Consider the following 16,341-nt stretch of genomic DNA (forward strand, 5'->3'; position numbering starts at 1 on the left):
ATGTGCCCTGGTGTCACACACAATGAGCAAAAACGATTGATCTGCTGGAAGGTCGATTTCGCAGCCACACAGGATCATACGTATCTGAACGAGCACCCTGATTGCCGGAATCTTCACACATAAGGTTATGGGGAAAAAAAGAATCTGCCGCTCCTCTAACCTCTCCCCACCCCCTTCCCTCAACAAACACATCCACCCCACGTCCCCTACGCTAATCGTACAGCACCACTATAATAGCCAAAGTAATAGCAAAAGCATTAGAGGAACCCCGATGATTTACCGAACTGTGACCCCGAACTGTGACAGAGTTTTGACGACTTTGAGTAAAAATGAAACCGTGAAACCGAACACGAATCCGAATGTGCTACATATGTGCCGAATTTGATATCGGCGAACGTTTTCCGAACAAGTTTGCTTATGTCTAGTAGTGATGTTATGTTATATTCAGTGATGTTTTGTTATGTGTAGTGATGTTATATTATGTGCAGTGATGGTATGTTGTATGTCGTGATGTTATATTATGTGCAGTGATGGTATGTTGTATGTCGCGATGTTATGTCATGTGTAGTGATGTTATATTATGTGCAGTGATGGTATGTTGTATGTCGTGATGTTATGTTGTGTGCAGTGATGGTATGTTGTATGTTGTGATGTTATGTTGTGTGCAGTGATGGTATGTTGTATGTCGTGATGTTTTGTTGTGTGTAGTGATGTTATATTATGTGCAGTGATGGTATGTTGTATGTCGCGATGTTATGTCATGTGTAGTGATGTTATATTATGTGCAGTGATGGTATGTTGTATGTCGTGATGTTATGTCATGTGTAGTGATGTTATATTATGTGCAGTGATGGTATGTTGTATGTCGTGATGTTATGTTGTGTGTAGTGATGTTATATTATGTGCAGTGATGGTATGTTGTATGTCGTTATGTTGTGTGTAGTGACTTTATATTATGTGCAGTGATGGTATGTTGTATGTCGTGATGTTATGTTGTGTGTAGGGATGTTATATTATGTGCAGTGATGGTATGTTGTATGTAGTGATGTTATGTTGGTGTAGTGATGTTATATTATGTGCAGTGAGGGTATGTTGTGTGTAGTGATGTTATATTATGTGCAGTGAGGGTATGTTGCATGTCGTGATGTTATGTCATGTGTAGTGATGTTATATTATGTGCAGTGATGGTATGTTGTATGTCGTGATGTTATGTCATGTGTAGTGATGTTATATTATGTGCAGTGATGGTATGTTGTATGTCGTGATGTTATGTGTTGTGAATTCCACTCTTGGGCTCCCTCCGGTGGTTGTAAGTGGCACATTTGTGAGTTCTGCTCTTGGGCTCCCTCTTGTGGTTTCTAGTGGTATGGCTGCTCCTTGGAGTTGTCATCAGCTGCCTCCACTTATCGTCTCTTCTGCTCGGCTATTTAAGTCTGGTTCTATCTTCAGCCAGTGCCACTTGTAAATGGTTCCTGGTTGGATTCACATCTCTTTGGAGTTCCCTGTTATCCTGACCAGTTCAGCTAAGCTAAGTTTTTGCTTGCCCTTTTCTGTCCATAGATTGTGGACTTATCCATTCTGTGCTTTCTATGTTTGTCCAGCTTATCAGTGTGAATTAATTGTGTCTTGCTGGAAGCTCTGGGAGGCAGATTTGCCCTCCACACCTTTAGTCAGGTGTGGAGATTTTTTGTAAACTCTGCGTGGATTTTTGTAGTGTTTTATACTGACCGCACAGTATTCCATCCTGTCCTATCTATTTAGTTAGACTGGCCTCCTGTGCTCATCCTGGTTTCATTCTGTGTATGTCTTTTCCCTCTCCACTCACAGTCATTATTTGTGGGGGGCTAATCTATCCTTTGGGGATTTTCTCTGAGGCAAGATAGCTTTCCTGCTTCTATCTTTAGGGGTAGTTAGCTCTTAAGCTGTGACGAGATGCCTAGGGAGAGTTAGGAGCATTCCACGGCTATTTCTAGTGTTGTGTTGAGCTTAGGGACTGCGGTCAGTACAGTTACCACTTCCTTCAGAGCTCGTTCCATGTTGCTGCTAGACCACCGTATCATAACAGTTATGTCGTGTGTAGTGATGTTATATTATGTGCAGTGATGGTATGTTGTATGTCGTGATGTTTTGTTCTGTGTAGTGATGTTATATTATGTGCAGTGATGTTATGTTGTATGTCGTGATGTTATGTTGTGTGTAGTGATGTTATATTATGTGCAGTGATGGTATGTTGTATGTCGTGATGTTATGTTGTGTGTAGTGATGTTATATTATGTGCAGTGATGGTATGTTGTATGTCGTGATGTTATGTTGTGTGTAGTGATGTTATATTATGTGCAGTGATGGTATGTTGTATGTCGTGATGTTATGTTGTGTGTAGTGATGTTATATTATGTGCAGTGATGGTATGTTGTATGTCGTGATGTTATGTTGTGTGTAGTGATGTTATATTATGTGCAGTGATGGTATGTTGTATGTCGTGATGTTATGTTGTGTGTAGTGATGTTATATTATGTGCAGTGATGGTATGTTGTATGTCGTGATGTTATGTTGTGTGTAGTGATGTTATATTATGTGCAGTGATGGTATGTTGTATGTCGTGATGTTATGTTGTGTGTAGTGATGTTATATTATGTGCAGTGATGGTATGTTGTATGTCGTGATGTTATGTTGTGTGTAGTGATGTTATATTATGTGCAGTGATGGTATGTTGTATGTCGTGATGTTATGTTGTGTGTAGTGATGTTATATTATGTGCAGTGATGGTATGTTGTATGTCGTGATGTTATGTTGTGTGTAGTGATGTTATATTATGTGCAGTGATGGTATGTTGTATGTCGTGATGTTATGTTGTGTGTAGTGATGTTATATTATGTGCAGTGATGGTATGTTGTATGTCGTGATGTTATGTTGTGTGTAGTGATGTTATATTATGTGCAGTGATGGTATGTTGTATGTCGTGATGTTATGTTGTGTGTAGGGATGTTATATTATGTGCAGTGATGGTATGTTGTGTGTCGTGATGTTTTGTTATGTGTAGTGATGTTATATTATGTGTAGTGATGGTATGTTGTATGTTGTGATGTTATATTATGTGCAGTGATGTTTTGTTGTGTGTAGTGATGTTATGTCGTGTGTAGTGATGGTATGTCGTGTGTAGTGATGTTATATTATGTGCAGTGATGGTATGTTGTATGTCGTGATGGTATGTCGTGTGTAGTGATGTTATATTATGTGCAGTGATGGTATGTTGTATGTCGTGATGTTATATTGTGTGCAGTGATGGTATGTTGTATGTCGTGATGTTATGTCGTGTGTAGTGATGGTATGTTGTATGTTGTGATGTTATATTATGTGCAGTGATGTTTTGTTGTGTGTAGTGATGTTATGTCGTGAGTAGTGATGGTATGTCTTGTGTAGTGATGGTATATTATGTGCAGTGATGGTATGTTGTATGTCGTGATGTTATGTCGGTGTAGTGATGTTATATTATGTGCAGTGATGGTATGTTGTATGTCGTGATGTTATGTCGTGTGTAGTGATGGTATGTCATGTGTAGTGATGTTATATTATGTGCAGTGATGGTATGTTGTGTGTAGTGATGTTATGTCTTGTGTAGTGATGGTATGTTGTATGTAGTGATGTTTTGTTATGTGTAGTTATATCATGTTATGTGTAGTGATGTGACATTGTTTGTGTTTCTTCTGGTACATACAATCACTAGTGGGAGCTGAGTAGTGATGTTCTTGTGATACCTCCAGTAATAATCTGTCCGGAGAGGAGGTATGGGACTAATGCTTGGAATGCAGAGCCATCTGTATGAGAGGGACAGCGCTCTGTGCTGACGATGGATGACACTGCTGTCATGGGACCTCTGCATACATTTGTATCATTAAGCATCTCTCCGGGCATTTCTCTCGGAATAATACATGACATTGATCACATTACCCGGTGTAATGGCTTTCATAGTTTGTGCACTCGTACGCTGGTAGAATTAATAAGGAGCATAATGATTACCCATCTACGAGAGGTCAGACAGTATGATGCGAGGAGTCATTCAATGGTGATGTGCTGTTTGCCCGGTCTGACCTGTAGGAGACGTTCATCAATACAGCAGTGGCTGCTCTTTGCAATGTTAGCTGTGTACATAATGATAATACTCATGGCTGAGATACTGCTGCTGGGATGAGTGTATTGTGTTTGTAGACAGGACGCCATATTCAGATCATACATCCTGGTGATTTCGGGGTAGATCACTCATAACTGACTGTGATCAGCAGCCTTTTACAGGCCCACGTCCTCCAGTTTACCTGTGCGACCTTGAGAATTCCTGACTGTAGATGGCTAAACTGTGCTCCTACTTTTCTTTCAGATGGTGATCTACAGAATGAAGAAGGAATGATGGAAAATGGTCAGCCTATGGGTACTCCTTCATCCTGCCTTCCAGTCATCACAGAGCTCGACTCGAGTTCAGGGGTGTCCGGGGACACTTGTGCATATGAAATACTTCCGACCTCTGAACTCATGGATGGGACAGGTGACTACTTCCCTACTTTTATGGTCAATGTCAATACATTTTATAACACAGGCGATAGGGCATAAGTGTGCCACTCTCACTGCCCACCCCACCACCCTGCCTCCCAATTACTAAAAAGTAACCTTCAGTTTAATATAATTTCACAAGGAAATAAGCAACTTTGTAATATATCGTACCATAGGAATCTGCTTCTTTCTCCTCCTGGATTTATCTCTCTTATATAAAAGCAGTGAACTGTGTATTCAGTGCCGACAGGTTTTCCCATTAGTGAGATGGTACGTGACAGTTGGTGCTTCTACCTTTCTATGGAGCGGTGGAGCCCGAGGCGGACAGACGTTCTGCTGCAAGTTCCAGCTCTCCGTAGACCTTTATGAGCATCGGCTATCGATAGTCACTGAATACAGATTGTACCCATAAATTGTGAATTTGGGGAATGAATGATCAGTCCAGGAGGAGAAAGAAGTGGATTTCTCTATCGCGGTGTATTATAGAGTTTCTTATTTTATGATTTATTAAAAAATAAATAAATACCATTCCTCTTTAAGCAGCCCAGTGCCACCTACTTGTACCCCATTAGTGCCTGCCATTTATTACTTGAGTATATATTTACGTCTTTGTCACATGCCCCTTGTAGTCAGAGAGTTGCCCCCCAACAGGTTACATCTTGCTGATAATGGCAGATGCAGGAGGACACCCAGTCCTGTCACCCTCTGATGGCCACTGTCTGCCATCTCCTTGGCATGTCCTGGAAGATATGGACCCTGGATAATTGTATTTGGCTGTGGGTGGATATAGGCCAAGGCGGTCGGCCAGGTAGTCAGAGCAGATTTTCTAGACTGCATACTTTTCTAATGCGTCCGGATACATAGTGGCCTTACTTCTTGGTGTGTAGTCCTTGGGAATGCTATGTATGCATTTTCTCTATCAATATTTACATTTAACAGTTGTTCCTGATTTTCGGCATCTAATGTTCCTTTTGTTAGAGAGCGGTTGGCTTTATGTTTCATTCTCAGCACTCTGATCTAAGGCTGCGATCGCCATCCTACTTTTGGGTGTGTCAGTGGCGACATCTGGTGGACAGCTCTAGTATAGATTGCATGCGGCCTTCATGAAATGATTCTGCTGTGAATTCTATACATTCTGTAATATCGCAGATAGAACAGTTATTTCCTTTTTTTATCTTATCAAAGTATCTACTTGTCCTTTTTATTATGACTTTGCAGCCCCATTATCTAGTGCGGTAATGTCTGAGCTCATCATATGCGATCCACACACGTCTCTGATGTCAAAGTTATGCTGCTGTGATCTACTCATACCATATATGTAGCAGGTTTGGGAACTAACCCACAACGCTCCATGCTGTGGTCACTCGTCTGTTGCTACCTCATATGTAACGTGTCATGTCTGTGATGTGGTTTGTGTTCCTCAGTGTCTGAAGATCTCTCGCCCGAGCCAGGATCCCTATCCCAGGATCCAACATACAAGCCAACCCTGCTACTGCCCCCCAAAAAATCATCTTACTCTGTAGACCATGAGGACACCCCTGTGAAACCACTAACTCTCCTCAAGCAGCCCCCCGCCCTGCCTCCTAAACCTCTTTCCAGAATTGCCAATCACATTGCAGGTAAGACAAAGCTACTACACCTTGTACACGTTTTCCTTCTTGACTTCTCAGGGTGTATGACCCATCTTTCCCAAATCATAGCTTCTAGTGATGAGTGAATGCGCTGAGATAAGGTGTTATCCAAGCATGCTTAGGTGCTAACCGTGTGACTTCGGCGTGCTAGAAAAATATATTTAAGTCCCTGCGCCTGCATGTCCCGCGCCTGTTAGACAGACAGAACGCATGTAGGGATTGCCTAACAAACAGGGAATCCCTGGATGTGTTGTGTCTGTTGAACACTGCGAGACGTGCAGCCGCAAGGACTCGAACATATTTTTCGATCACGCCAAAGTCGCTCGGCTATCACCCGAGCATGCTCATATAACACCTTATCCCAGCACTTTCACTCATCAATAATAGTTTCCCTTCATATGGTTAGCCCCATCGTACTATTCCGCCTTACTGTAAAATCAATTAGATGTCACTTTATGGCATCCTAGAGATCTACTGTATGTTGCTGCATATAGAAATAAATTATTTAATATATTATCTGATAATTTAGGCCTCATCCAACTTTATATTCCAGGTCTAAATTGTACTTTTGAATTCAGAATTGTTAAACGCTAGTATTTGTTACACATTTTGTATTATAGTGCCCCCTCCCGCCATGGTAACCACTTTGGTCTTTTTGATTCTTATGAATTATCCCATATAGTTATTTGTTATGAGTATGTCTGTCAGCTTTCATGTTCTTGTTAATCAGACATAAATGTGTTTTATTTAAATTACACTACATGGCTAAAAGTATGTGAACATCCATTTCCTTCTTCAGGGCTGTGGAGTTGATAAGCCAAACCTCCAACTCCTCAATTTCCATTACACCGACTCCGACTTCACCAAAATGGGCTCCGACTCCGATTCTACGACCCCCACTCCACAGTCCTTACAGGGCTGTGGGGTCGGTAAGCCAAACCTCCAACTCTGACTCCTCAATTTCCATGACTCCGACTCTGACTCCACGACTCCGACTCCACGGCCCTGCTTCTAATGTGTGGATTTGGTCATTCCAACCACATACGTACGAGTATACGACATCCATAGAGAAACCCTTTCCAGACTTAAATACTGCAGCCTTTTACTTCCTCCCTGCTGATGTTAGCTACTGAAGAAAATCTTTCAAGCAGTTGTCTATCCACTACTGGACAACACCTCCAAACTTGGTCTGCAGCACAGAACAAAATAATGAAACCAAACACTGACCTCCTGGAAAGACGCCATTTATGTGATGTTGCTGCTATCTCCAGAAGGTTAGAGGCATCATTCCATGTGACCGTTGTGAGCCTATAAAGAAAGGGTTGTCCAGTAGTGGACAATCCTCCTATAACTAAATATTTAGCAAACATGGAGTTAAAAGCTAGTTCTTTGTCTGTAGAGCAATGTTCCTCAACTCTGGTCCTCAAGAGCCTCCAACAGGTCGTGTTTTCAGGATTTCCTTAGTATTGCACAGGTGATAATTGCATCACCTGGACAGGCAAGCATTCAATAACCTGTGCAATACTAAGGAAATCCTGAAAACATGACCTGTTGGTGGCTCTTGAGGACCAGAGTTGGGGAACACTGCTGTAGAGAGAAAGTCCTGTGATTACAGCAGCATTGGCACTAATTCAAGGATAGAACAAATAAGTAGGGGAGGGATAAAGTATGTACCACGTGAGCTTATAGGCTTATAGAAGAAGTGACTGATGGCCACTGAATCTGTTACAGACTATGATAATGAGTTCCTATTAGTGATTTAGAAAAATGGAGAGGACTGCAACAAAAACAGCTAAGCTTTGAAGGCAAAGGTTCCACAAAAGGAGGTACACTTCAAAATATCGGAGCTTCCATGGCACATGATGCATAGCAGCAAGTGCTGGCTGTCAAGCACTCTCCCACTGCAGCTTTGTAAAAATATTCTCAAATATTTTGCATCATATTACATGATGATCTGGAAGCCTGATAAACAAACCAAGATTAGAAGGGTGCCAGGATGACATTGTCTGGATAAACACATTGTGCAATTGGAAAGTTTGGCAAAGGAATATTTGTTGTGAAGGGGCCATTCCAATTGTGCAAGTACTTGGCAAAATTTCCTATATAAGGCCAAACAGGGAGTGAAGGCATTTCCAATAATGAAATAAACCCAAAAAGAAAAGGAAGTAATAAAGCCCTAGTACCAAAAAAATATACAAAATGTATTAATTGGATCAGAGTAAAACGCATAAAATATGTGAATGAGACACAGAAAGAACTTTGTCATCCCAAAAGAGACTGAAGGCAATGGAAATACCTCTGAATCATGCACACACAACTGTACTACATCCACCTGTCCCTGAATGTTAAGGGACAGGAGTGTCTGTATGCCTTAAAACAGACACAGGTGGATAAAAACTAAAGTGCATGTGCAAAAACGGTTAAGCCATGTTGGACATATATAAAGTGCAAATGCATGAAAAGATGCATTAAGTCCAATTGGACAAAGAGATATTAGTGCAATAGGTGAATAACTAAGAAGGCGACATGAGGCAATAAAATGTTAAACATGATTTAGGACAATTGTAGAGGTGTAAAATACCATATATTAATAGTTAGTTGTCCAGAAAAGATTCTTGCCATGGATATCAAGATAATAATAGACTAGCTATCAAAAAACGAACATACCAGGGGGGGGAGAAAAAACTCCAAAAGATAGCCAAAGTCCATAAAAATGCTTTATTGTGCAGGGCATAAAGGTGGTGATAGCAACAAGTAATCACCAAACAAAGTAAAAGCAGGGGCACTGGGAGCCCACACGTGCCATTAGAGTATAAAGAACATAGTAGTCGTAATCATTACCGGGCGGGGAAGTGCAAAGCAGCCTCTATACAATATATATAGGTAAGTATCATAAAAGGTTTACATATAGATGAACATCATCCCAGCTCCGCAAAGAGGAATCTGGATGCATCAGAAGGTACAATCAGCATGACATATAGCACAAAAAAATAATTAAATAATTAATACATCACCCGGGCAATGTCAGCAAGTGCAGGCAGATAGGGGATCCCACCACTGTGCTCTGCTTTACAGCCGGCGCTGACACAGTCAGTGCGGGAAGTGCGGGAAGCTGACGGCGGGGGATGTGACAGACACCGGAATGTAAGTATGTAGTGTTTTTTTTTTTTTACATTTACAATGGTAACCAGGGTAAACATCGGGTTACTAAGCGCGGCCCTGCGCTTAGTAACCCGATGTTTACCCTGGTTACCCGGGGACTTCGGCATCGTTGGTCGCTGGAGAGCTGTCAGTGTGACAGCTCTCCAGCGACCACACAACGACTTACCAACGATCACGGCCAGGTCGTATCGCTGGTCGTGATCGTTGGAAAGTTGCTCTGTGTGAAGGTACCTTAAGCAATGGTATATAACGGGAGAGGAAGGGTGAGATAAAGCAAAAAGGGAGATAAGGAGAAGGATAACACCAAACAAACTTCCAAAGAGCAATCTCCAAAGATGACTCCAAAACAGCTTCTTATTCCACAGCTCACAGTTCCCAAACCAACTCCAGGGTATAGCAAGCTATAACTGGCAACTACTCAAGCTAAGAGTTGATCATTTATACCAGTGGAGAGTGGCAAACTCAGAAAAGCAGAGATAACTTAGGAGACCTCTAGGAGACAAACAGCAGTATTTAACTCTTGCAGAGAAATCTACACCACTTAATCCTTGCAACACCAGAACAAGGGAAATTTGCACAGCTTACTGGAAGGCAAAGCAGATCTATCTAGCACAGGTACACATGTAGCCAGATGCCGCAATCTTCTGACCACTGTATGTCGCGGTATCCCCATGATACTACCCACCCTCCTAAGAGGGGACTACAGGCACTCGTGATCAGGTTTACCTGAATGTGAAGCATGAAAAAACTGAACTAACATGATCACATGAACATTAGTTGCTGGTACCCATACGTAGAAATGGATAATTTTAACGATAACCGAAGAAGGTGGCAGTAGAGCCGTTCTGAGAAAGCAATGTATTTTTTGAGAAAAGATGGATGAAACACATTCTGGATTTTGAAAGTAGGTGGTAAGTCAAGATGAAACACTACCGGATTGATTACAGCAACTATCTTGTAGGAACCGATGAACCTGGGTCCAGTTTCCAAGAAGGAACTTTCAACTTCATGTTCTTAGTGGACAACCAAACCATATAACCAACGCACAAATCTGGACCAACCGAGCATTTCCGATCAGCCATATTTAGAACCCATCATCTTTAAATTATTAAGAACACCCCGCCACACAGAATTAATAGATGAAGAAAACTGCTCCTCTTCAGGCACTCTTGAAAAACGATTTCCATTAAAGGTGCAGAATTGAGGATGAAAACCATATGCCCTGAAAAACAGTGGACTTGCCAGTAGATTCATGATGACTGTTATTAACAGCGAACTCATAACGGTAAACAAGAGACCCAATCTTCCTAATTCTCGTAAAAAAAAAACACCTTAGGTACTTCTAAAAATTCTGATTCACTCATTTAGTCTGCCCATTAGATTGTGAATGAAAGGTGGACGAAAATGAGAGATGAATTCCTTAACGAGCACAAAAAGTGTTCCAAAACTTTGATATAAATTTGGTCCGCCAATCAGAAACAGTATCAGCAGGGATCCCATCGAGTCTCCATATCTCATTAATGAAAACTTGTGCCAAAGGCTTCTCTTTCAGAAGTGCAGGCAATGCACTAAGATGAGCCATTTTGCTAAATCTATCTACTACCACTAATATTACCTTGTTACCTGTGGACACAGGCAGTTCAGTAATAAAATCCAAAGACCAATGAGTCAATGGTCTACAAGAACTAATCAAAGGTTGCAGAACCCCGGACAGACGAGTATGGGGGGTCTTTGAACGAACACAAGTACTACAAAATGAGATATACTCCCTAATGTCCTGGTGCAACCTTGACCACCAAAACGGCGAGAAACTGGATCTGTGGGGGTTTTACTACTAGGATGTCCCACAAGAACCGAATCATGATGTTCACTTAATATTCTAAGTCAGAGGTTCACTGGGACAAACAGTATACCTGGAGGACAAAGCGGCAGGGATGCACCCCTGGGCTTCTATGACCTCCTTCTCTAGATCCGAATATATATTGCAGCAATTACTACTCCTTTCAAAAAAATGGGTACAGGCTTGCCATCACTTCCTTTTCGCAGTGTCCTGTTTTGATGCCAGCAGCTGATTTATGCTAACATCATGCACTGCTTACAAGTAGAGGACAGCTGCTGGAATATTCATTCCTCTCCATGCCAGGCCTATGGGATTGATCAATAATAGTGGCTTGCTGCAGCAGCTGGGCTATCACGTGTACCCACTACTAAAGGGAATGAATATTCACTGTTCTCCATGCCCAAGGGAGTGGAGAGCAGTGAATATTTATTTCCTTAAGTAGAAGGCACACTTCATAGCCCAGCAGCTGCGAGAAGTCGGCTGCTGCGGCTAACAGCGTGTCCGCTATTAAAGAGAAATTAATATTCACTGCTATCCACTGTCGTGAATATTCATTTCTCTTTAACAGCTGGCACAGGTGTTAGCTGCAGCAACCGTCTCCTGCCTCCTGTGACCCACTGCTCTGGTAAGTGGCACACTTACTCGAGTGTAGTGCTGAAAAACTTGGCTTATACACGAGTATATACGGTACTTTTTCAGGTTGCCTCAATCTGGAGCCCAGTCGACTCTTTGCGATACGTTTTGCAAAGAACTTTCAGCAGTAAATTGTTCCACACAGAGATGTATATTACACTGCATATCTCCTAACAGTGAGAAATTCATATCTGCTCGAGTTATATTTTTAGAACTCAGTGGGAGGTCGGCAGTATACATCACAACATTGGGGCTGTTATATATTCATCACATAGGAGACACTGGTAATGCTGTATACATAACATAGGAGATACTTAGCTTGATGTATACATTACTTTGGAGACACTGAGACTTCTGTATATAAATTACATAGAAGACAGTGGGGCTGTTATACAGTGGGGCAAAAAAGTATTTAGTCAGTCAGCAATAGTGCAAGTTCCACCACTTAAAAAGATGAGAGGCGTCTGTAATTTACATCATAGGTAGACCTCAACTATGGGAGACAAACTGAGAAAAAAAAATCCAGAAAATCACATTGTCTGTTTTTTTATCATTTTTTTTGCATATTATGGTGGAAAATAAGTATTTGGTCAGAAACAAACAATCAAGATTTCTGGCTCTCACAGACCTGTAACTTCTTCTTTAAGAGTCTCCTCTTTCCTCCACTCATTACCGGTAGTAATGGCACCTGTTTAAACTTGTTATCAGTATAAAAAGACAGTCTGACTCCAAACTCCACTATGGTGAAGACCAAAGAGCTGTCAAAGGACACCAGAAACAAAATTGTAGCCCTGCACCAGGCTGGGAAGACTGAATCTGCAATAGCCAACCAGCTTGGAGTGAAGAAATCAACAGTGGGAGCAATAATTAGAAAATGGAAGACATACAAGACCACTGATAATCTCCCTCGATCTGGGGCTCCACGCAAAATCCCACCCCGTGGGGTCAGAATGATCACAAGAACAGTGAGCAAAAATCCCAGAACCACGCGGGGGGACCTAGTGAATGAACTGCAGAGAGCTGGGACCAATGTAACAAGGCCTACCATAAGTAACACACTACGCCACCATGGACTCAGATCCTGCAGTGCCAGACGTGTCCCACTGCTTAAGCCAGTACATGTCCGGGCACGTCTGAAGTTTGCTAGAGAGCATTTGGATGATCCAGAGGAGTTTTGGGAGAATGTCCTAAGGTCTGATGAAACCAAACTGGAACTGTTTGGTAGAAACACAACTTGTCGTGTTTGGAGGAAAAAGAATACTGAGTTGCATCCATCAAACACCATACCTACTGTAAAGCATGGTGGTGGAAACATCATGCTTTGGGGCTGTTTCTCTGCAAAGGGGCCAGGACGACTGATCCGGGTACATGAACGAATGAATGGGACCATGTATCGTGCGATTTTGAGTGCAAACCTCCTTCCATCAGCAAGGGCATTGAAGATGAAACGTGGCTGGGTCTTTCAACATGACAATGATCCAAAGCACACCGCCACGGCAACGAAGGAGTGGCTTTGTAAGAAGCATTTCAAGGTCCTGGAGTGGCCTAGCCAGTCTCCAGATCTCAACCCTATAGAAAACCTTTGGAGGGAGTTGAAAGTCCGTGTTGCCAAGCGAAAAGCCAAAAACATCACTGCTCTAGAGGAGATCTGCATGGAGGAATTGGCCAACATACCAACAACAGTGTGTGGCAACCTTGTGAAGACTTACAGAAAACGTTTGACCTCTGTCATTGCCAACAAAGGATATATTACAAAGTATTGAGATTAAATTTTGTTTCTGACCAAATACTTATTTTCCACCATAATACGCAAATAAAATGTTAAAAAAACAGACAATGTGATTTTCTGGATTTTTTTTTCTCAGTTTGTCTCCCATAGTTGAGGTCTACCTATGATGTAAATTACAGACGCCTCTCATCTTTTTAAGAGGTGGAACTTGCACTATTGCTGACTGACTAAATACTTTTTTGCCCCACTGTATATATATATCACATTGGAGACGCTGAGACTGCTGTAAGCATCACATAGGAGACACTGGGGCTGCTATATATGTATCATATAGGAGACACTGGGTTGATATATATACATCACATAGGAGAGACTGAGACTGCTATATACATCACATAGGACACACTAGGACTGCTATATACACATCACATAGGAGACATTGAGATTGCTGTATACACATCACATGAGAGACACAGAGACTACTGTATACATCACATAAGGGACACCAAAACACTGGAGTATATACATCACATAAAGAGATACTGGGACTAAAGTATATACATCACAATAAATACACTAGGGCATATACATAACATGGGAGACTCTGGTGCTGCATCCTATACATCACATGGGAGACTCTGGGGCTGCATCTGATACATCACATGGGAGACACTGGGGCTGCATCTTATACATCACATGGGAGACACTGGGGCTGCATCTGATACATCACATGGGAGACTCTGGGGCTGCTTCTGATACATCACATGGGAGACTCTGGTGTTGCATCTTATACATCACATGGGAGACTCTGGGGCTTCAGCCTATACATCACATGGGAGACACTGGGGCTGCATCTTATACATCACATGGGAGACTCTGGTGTTGCATCTTATACATCACATGGGAGACACTGGGGCTTCATCTTATACATCACATGGGAGACACTGGGGCTGCATCTTATAGATCACATGGGAGACACTGGGGCTGCATCTTATTCATCACATGGGAGACACTGGGGCTGCATCTGATACATCACATGGGAGACTCTGGGGCTGCATCTGATACATCACATGGGAGACTCTGGTGTTGCATCTTATACATCACATGGGAGACACTGGGGCTGCATCTGATACATCACATGGGAGACTCTGGGGCTGCATCTGATACATCACATGGGAGACTCTGGTGTTGCATCTTATACATCACATGGGAGACTCTGGGGCTTCAGCCTATACATCACATGGGAGACACTGGGGCTGCATCTTATACATCACATGGGAGACTCTGGTGTTGCATCTTATACATCACATGGGAGACACTGGGGCTGCATCTGATACATCACATGGGAGATGCTGGGGCTGCATCTTATACATCACATGGGAGACTCTGGTGCTGCATCTTATACATCACATGGGAGACACTGGGGCTGCATCTTATACATCACATGGGAGACACTGGGGCTGCATCTGATACATCACATGGGAGACTCTGGTGTTGCATCTTATACATCACATGGGAGACTCTGGGGCTTCAGCCTATACATCACATGGGAGACACTGGGGCTGCATCTTATACATCACATGGGAGACTCTGGTGTTGCATCTTATACATCACATGGGAGACACTGGGGCTGCATCTTATACATCACATGGGAGACACTGGGGCTGCATCTTATACATCACATGGGAGACTCTGGTGCTGCATCTTATACATCACATGGGAGACACTGGGGCTGCATCTTATACATCACATGGGAGACACTGGGGCTGCATCTTATACATCACATGGGAGACTCTGGTGCTGCATCTTATACATCACATGGGAGACACTGGAGCTGCATCTTATACATCACATGGGAGACACTGGGGCTGCATCTTATACATCACATGGGAGACACTGGGGCTGCATCTTATACATCACATGGGAGACACTGGGGCTGCATCTTATACGTCACATGGGAGACACTGGTGCTGCATCTTATACATCACATGGGAGACACTGGGGCTTCATCTTATACATCACATGGGAGACACTGGGGCTGCATCTTATAGATCACATGGGAGACACTGGGGCTGCATCTTATACATCACATGGGAGACACTGGGGCTGCATCTTATACATCACATGGGAGACTCTGGGGCTTCAGCCTATACATCACATGGGAGACTCTGGTGTTGCATCTTATACATCACATGGGATACTCTGGGGCTTCAGCCTATACATTACATGGGAGACTCTGGGGCTGCATCTGATACATCACATGGGAGACACTGGGGCTGCATCTTATACATCACATGGGAGACACTGGGGCTGCATCTGATACATCACATGGGAGACTCTGGGGCTGCTTCTGATACATCACATGGGAGACTCTGGTGTTGCATCTTATACATCACATGGGAGACTCTGGGGCTTCAGCCTATACATCACATGGGAGACACTGGGGCTGCATCTTATACATCACATGGGAGACTCTGGTGTTGCATCTTATACATCACATGGGAGACACTGGGGCTTCATCTTATACATCACATGGGAGACACTGGGGCTGCATCTTATAGATCACATGGGAGACACTGGGGCTGCATCTTATACATCACATGGGAGACACTGGGGCTGCATCTGATACATCACATGGGAGACTCTGGGGCTGCATCTGATACATCACATGGGAGACTCTGGTGTTGCATCTTATACATCACATGGGAGACACTGGGGCTGCATCTGATACATCACATGGGAGACTCTGGGGCTGCATCTGATACATCACATGGGAGACTCTGGTGTTGCATCTTATACATCAC

General features: G+C 42.8%; 1 protein-coding gene across 12 annotated transcripts in view; it reads left to right on the plus strand.

Annotated features, from left to right (window-relative positions):
* The window catches only part of PHACTR1 (phosphatase and actin regulator 1), a 506,552-nt gene that overhangs the window by 436,820 nt on the left and 53,391 nt on the right, over positions 1-16,341 (plus strand). For 6 of the 12 annotated variants that reach the window (XM_069730791.1, XM_069730792.1, XM_069730799.1 and 3 more), the window contains 2 exons: positions 4,373-4,537; positions 5,967-6,161. In XM_069730791.1, coding sequence (XP_069586892.1) covers positions 4,373-4,537; positions 5,967-6,161 — 360 coding nt within the window. The remainder of the gene's footprint in view (positions 1-4,372; positions 4,538-5,966; positions 6,162-16,341) is intronic. The other 6 variants (XM_069730798.1, XM_069730797.1, XM_069730803.1 and 3 more) reach the window with 1 other exon arrangement.

Source organism: Ranitomeya imitator, chromosome 6 (genome assembly GCF_032444005.1).
Source record: "Ranitomeya imitator isolate aRanImi1 chromosome 6, aRanImi1.pri, whole genome shotgun sequence".
NCBI lineage: Eukaryota > Metazoa > Chordata > Amphibia > Anura > Dendrobatidae > Ranitomeya > Ranitomeya imitator.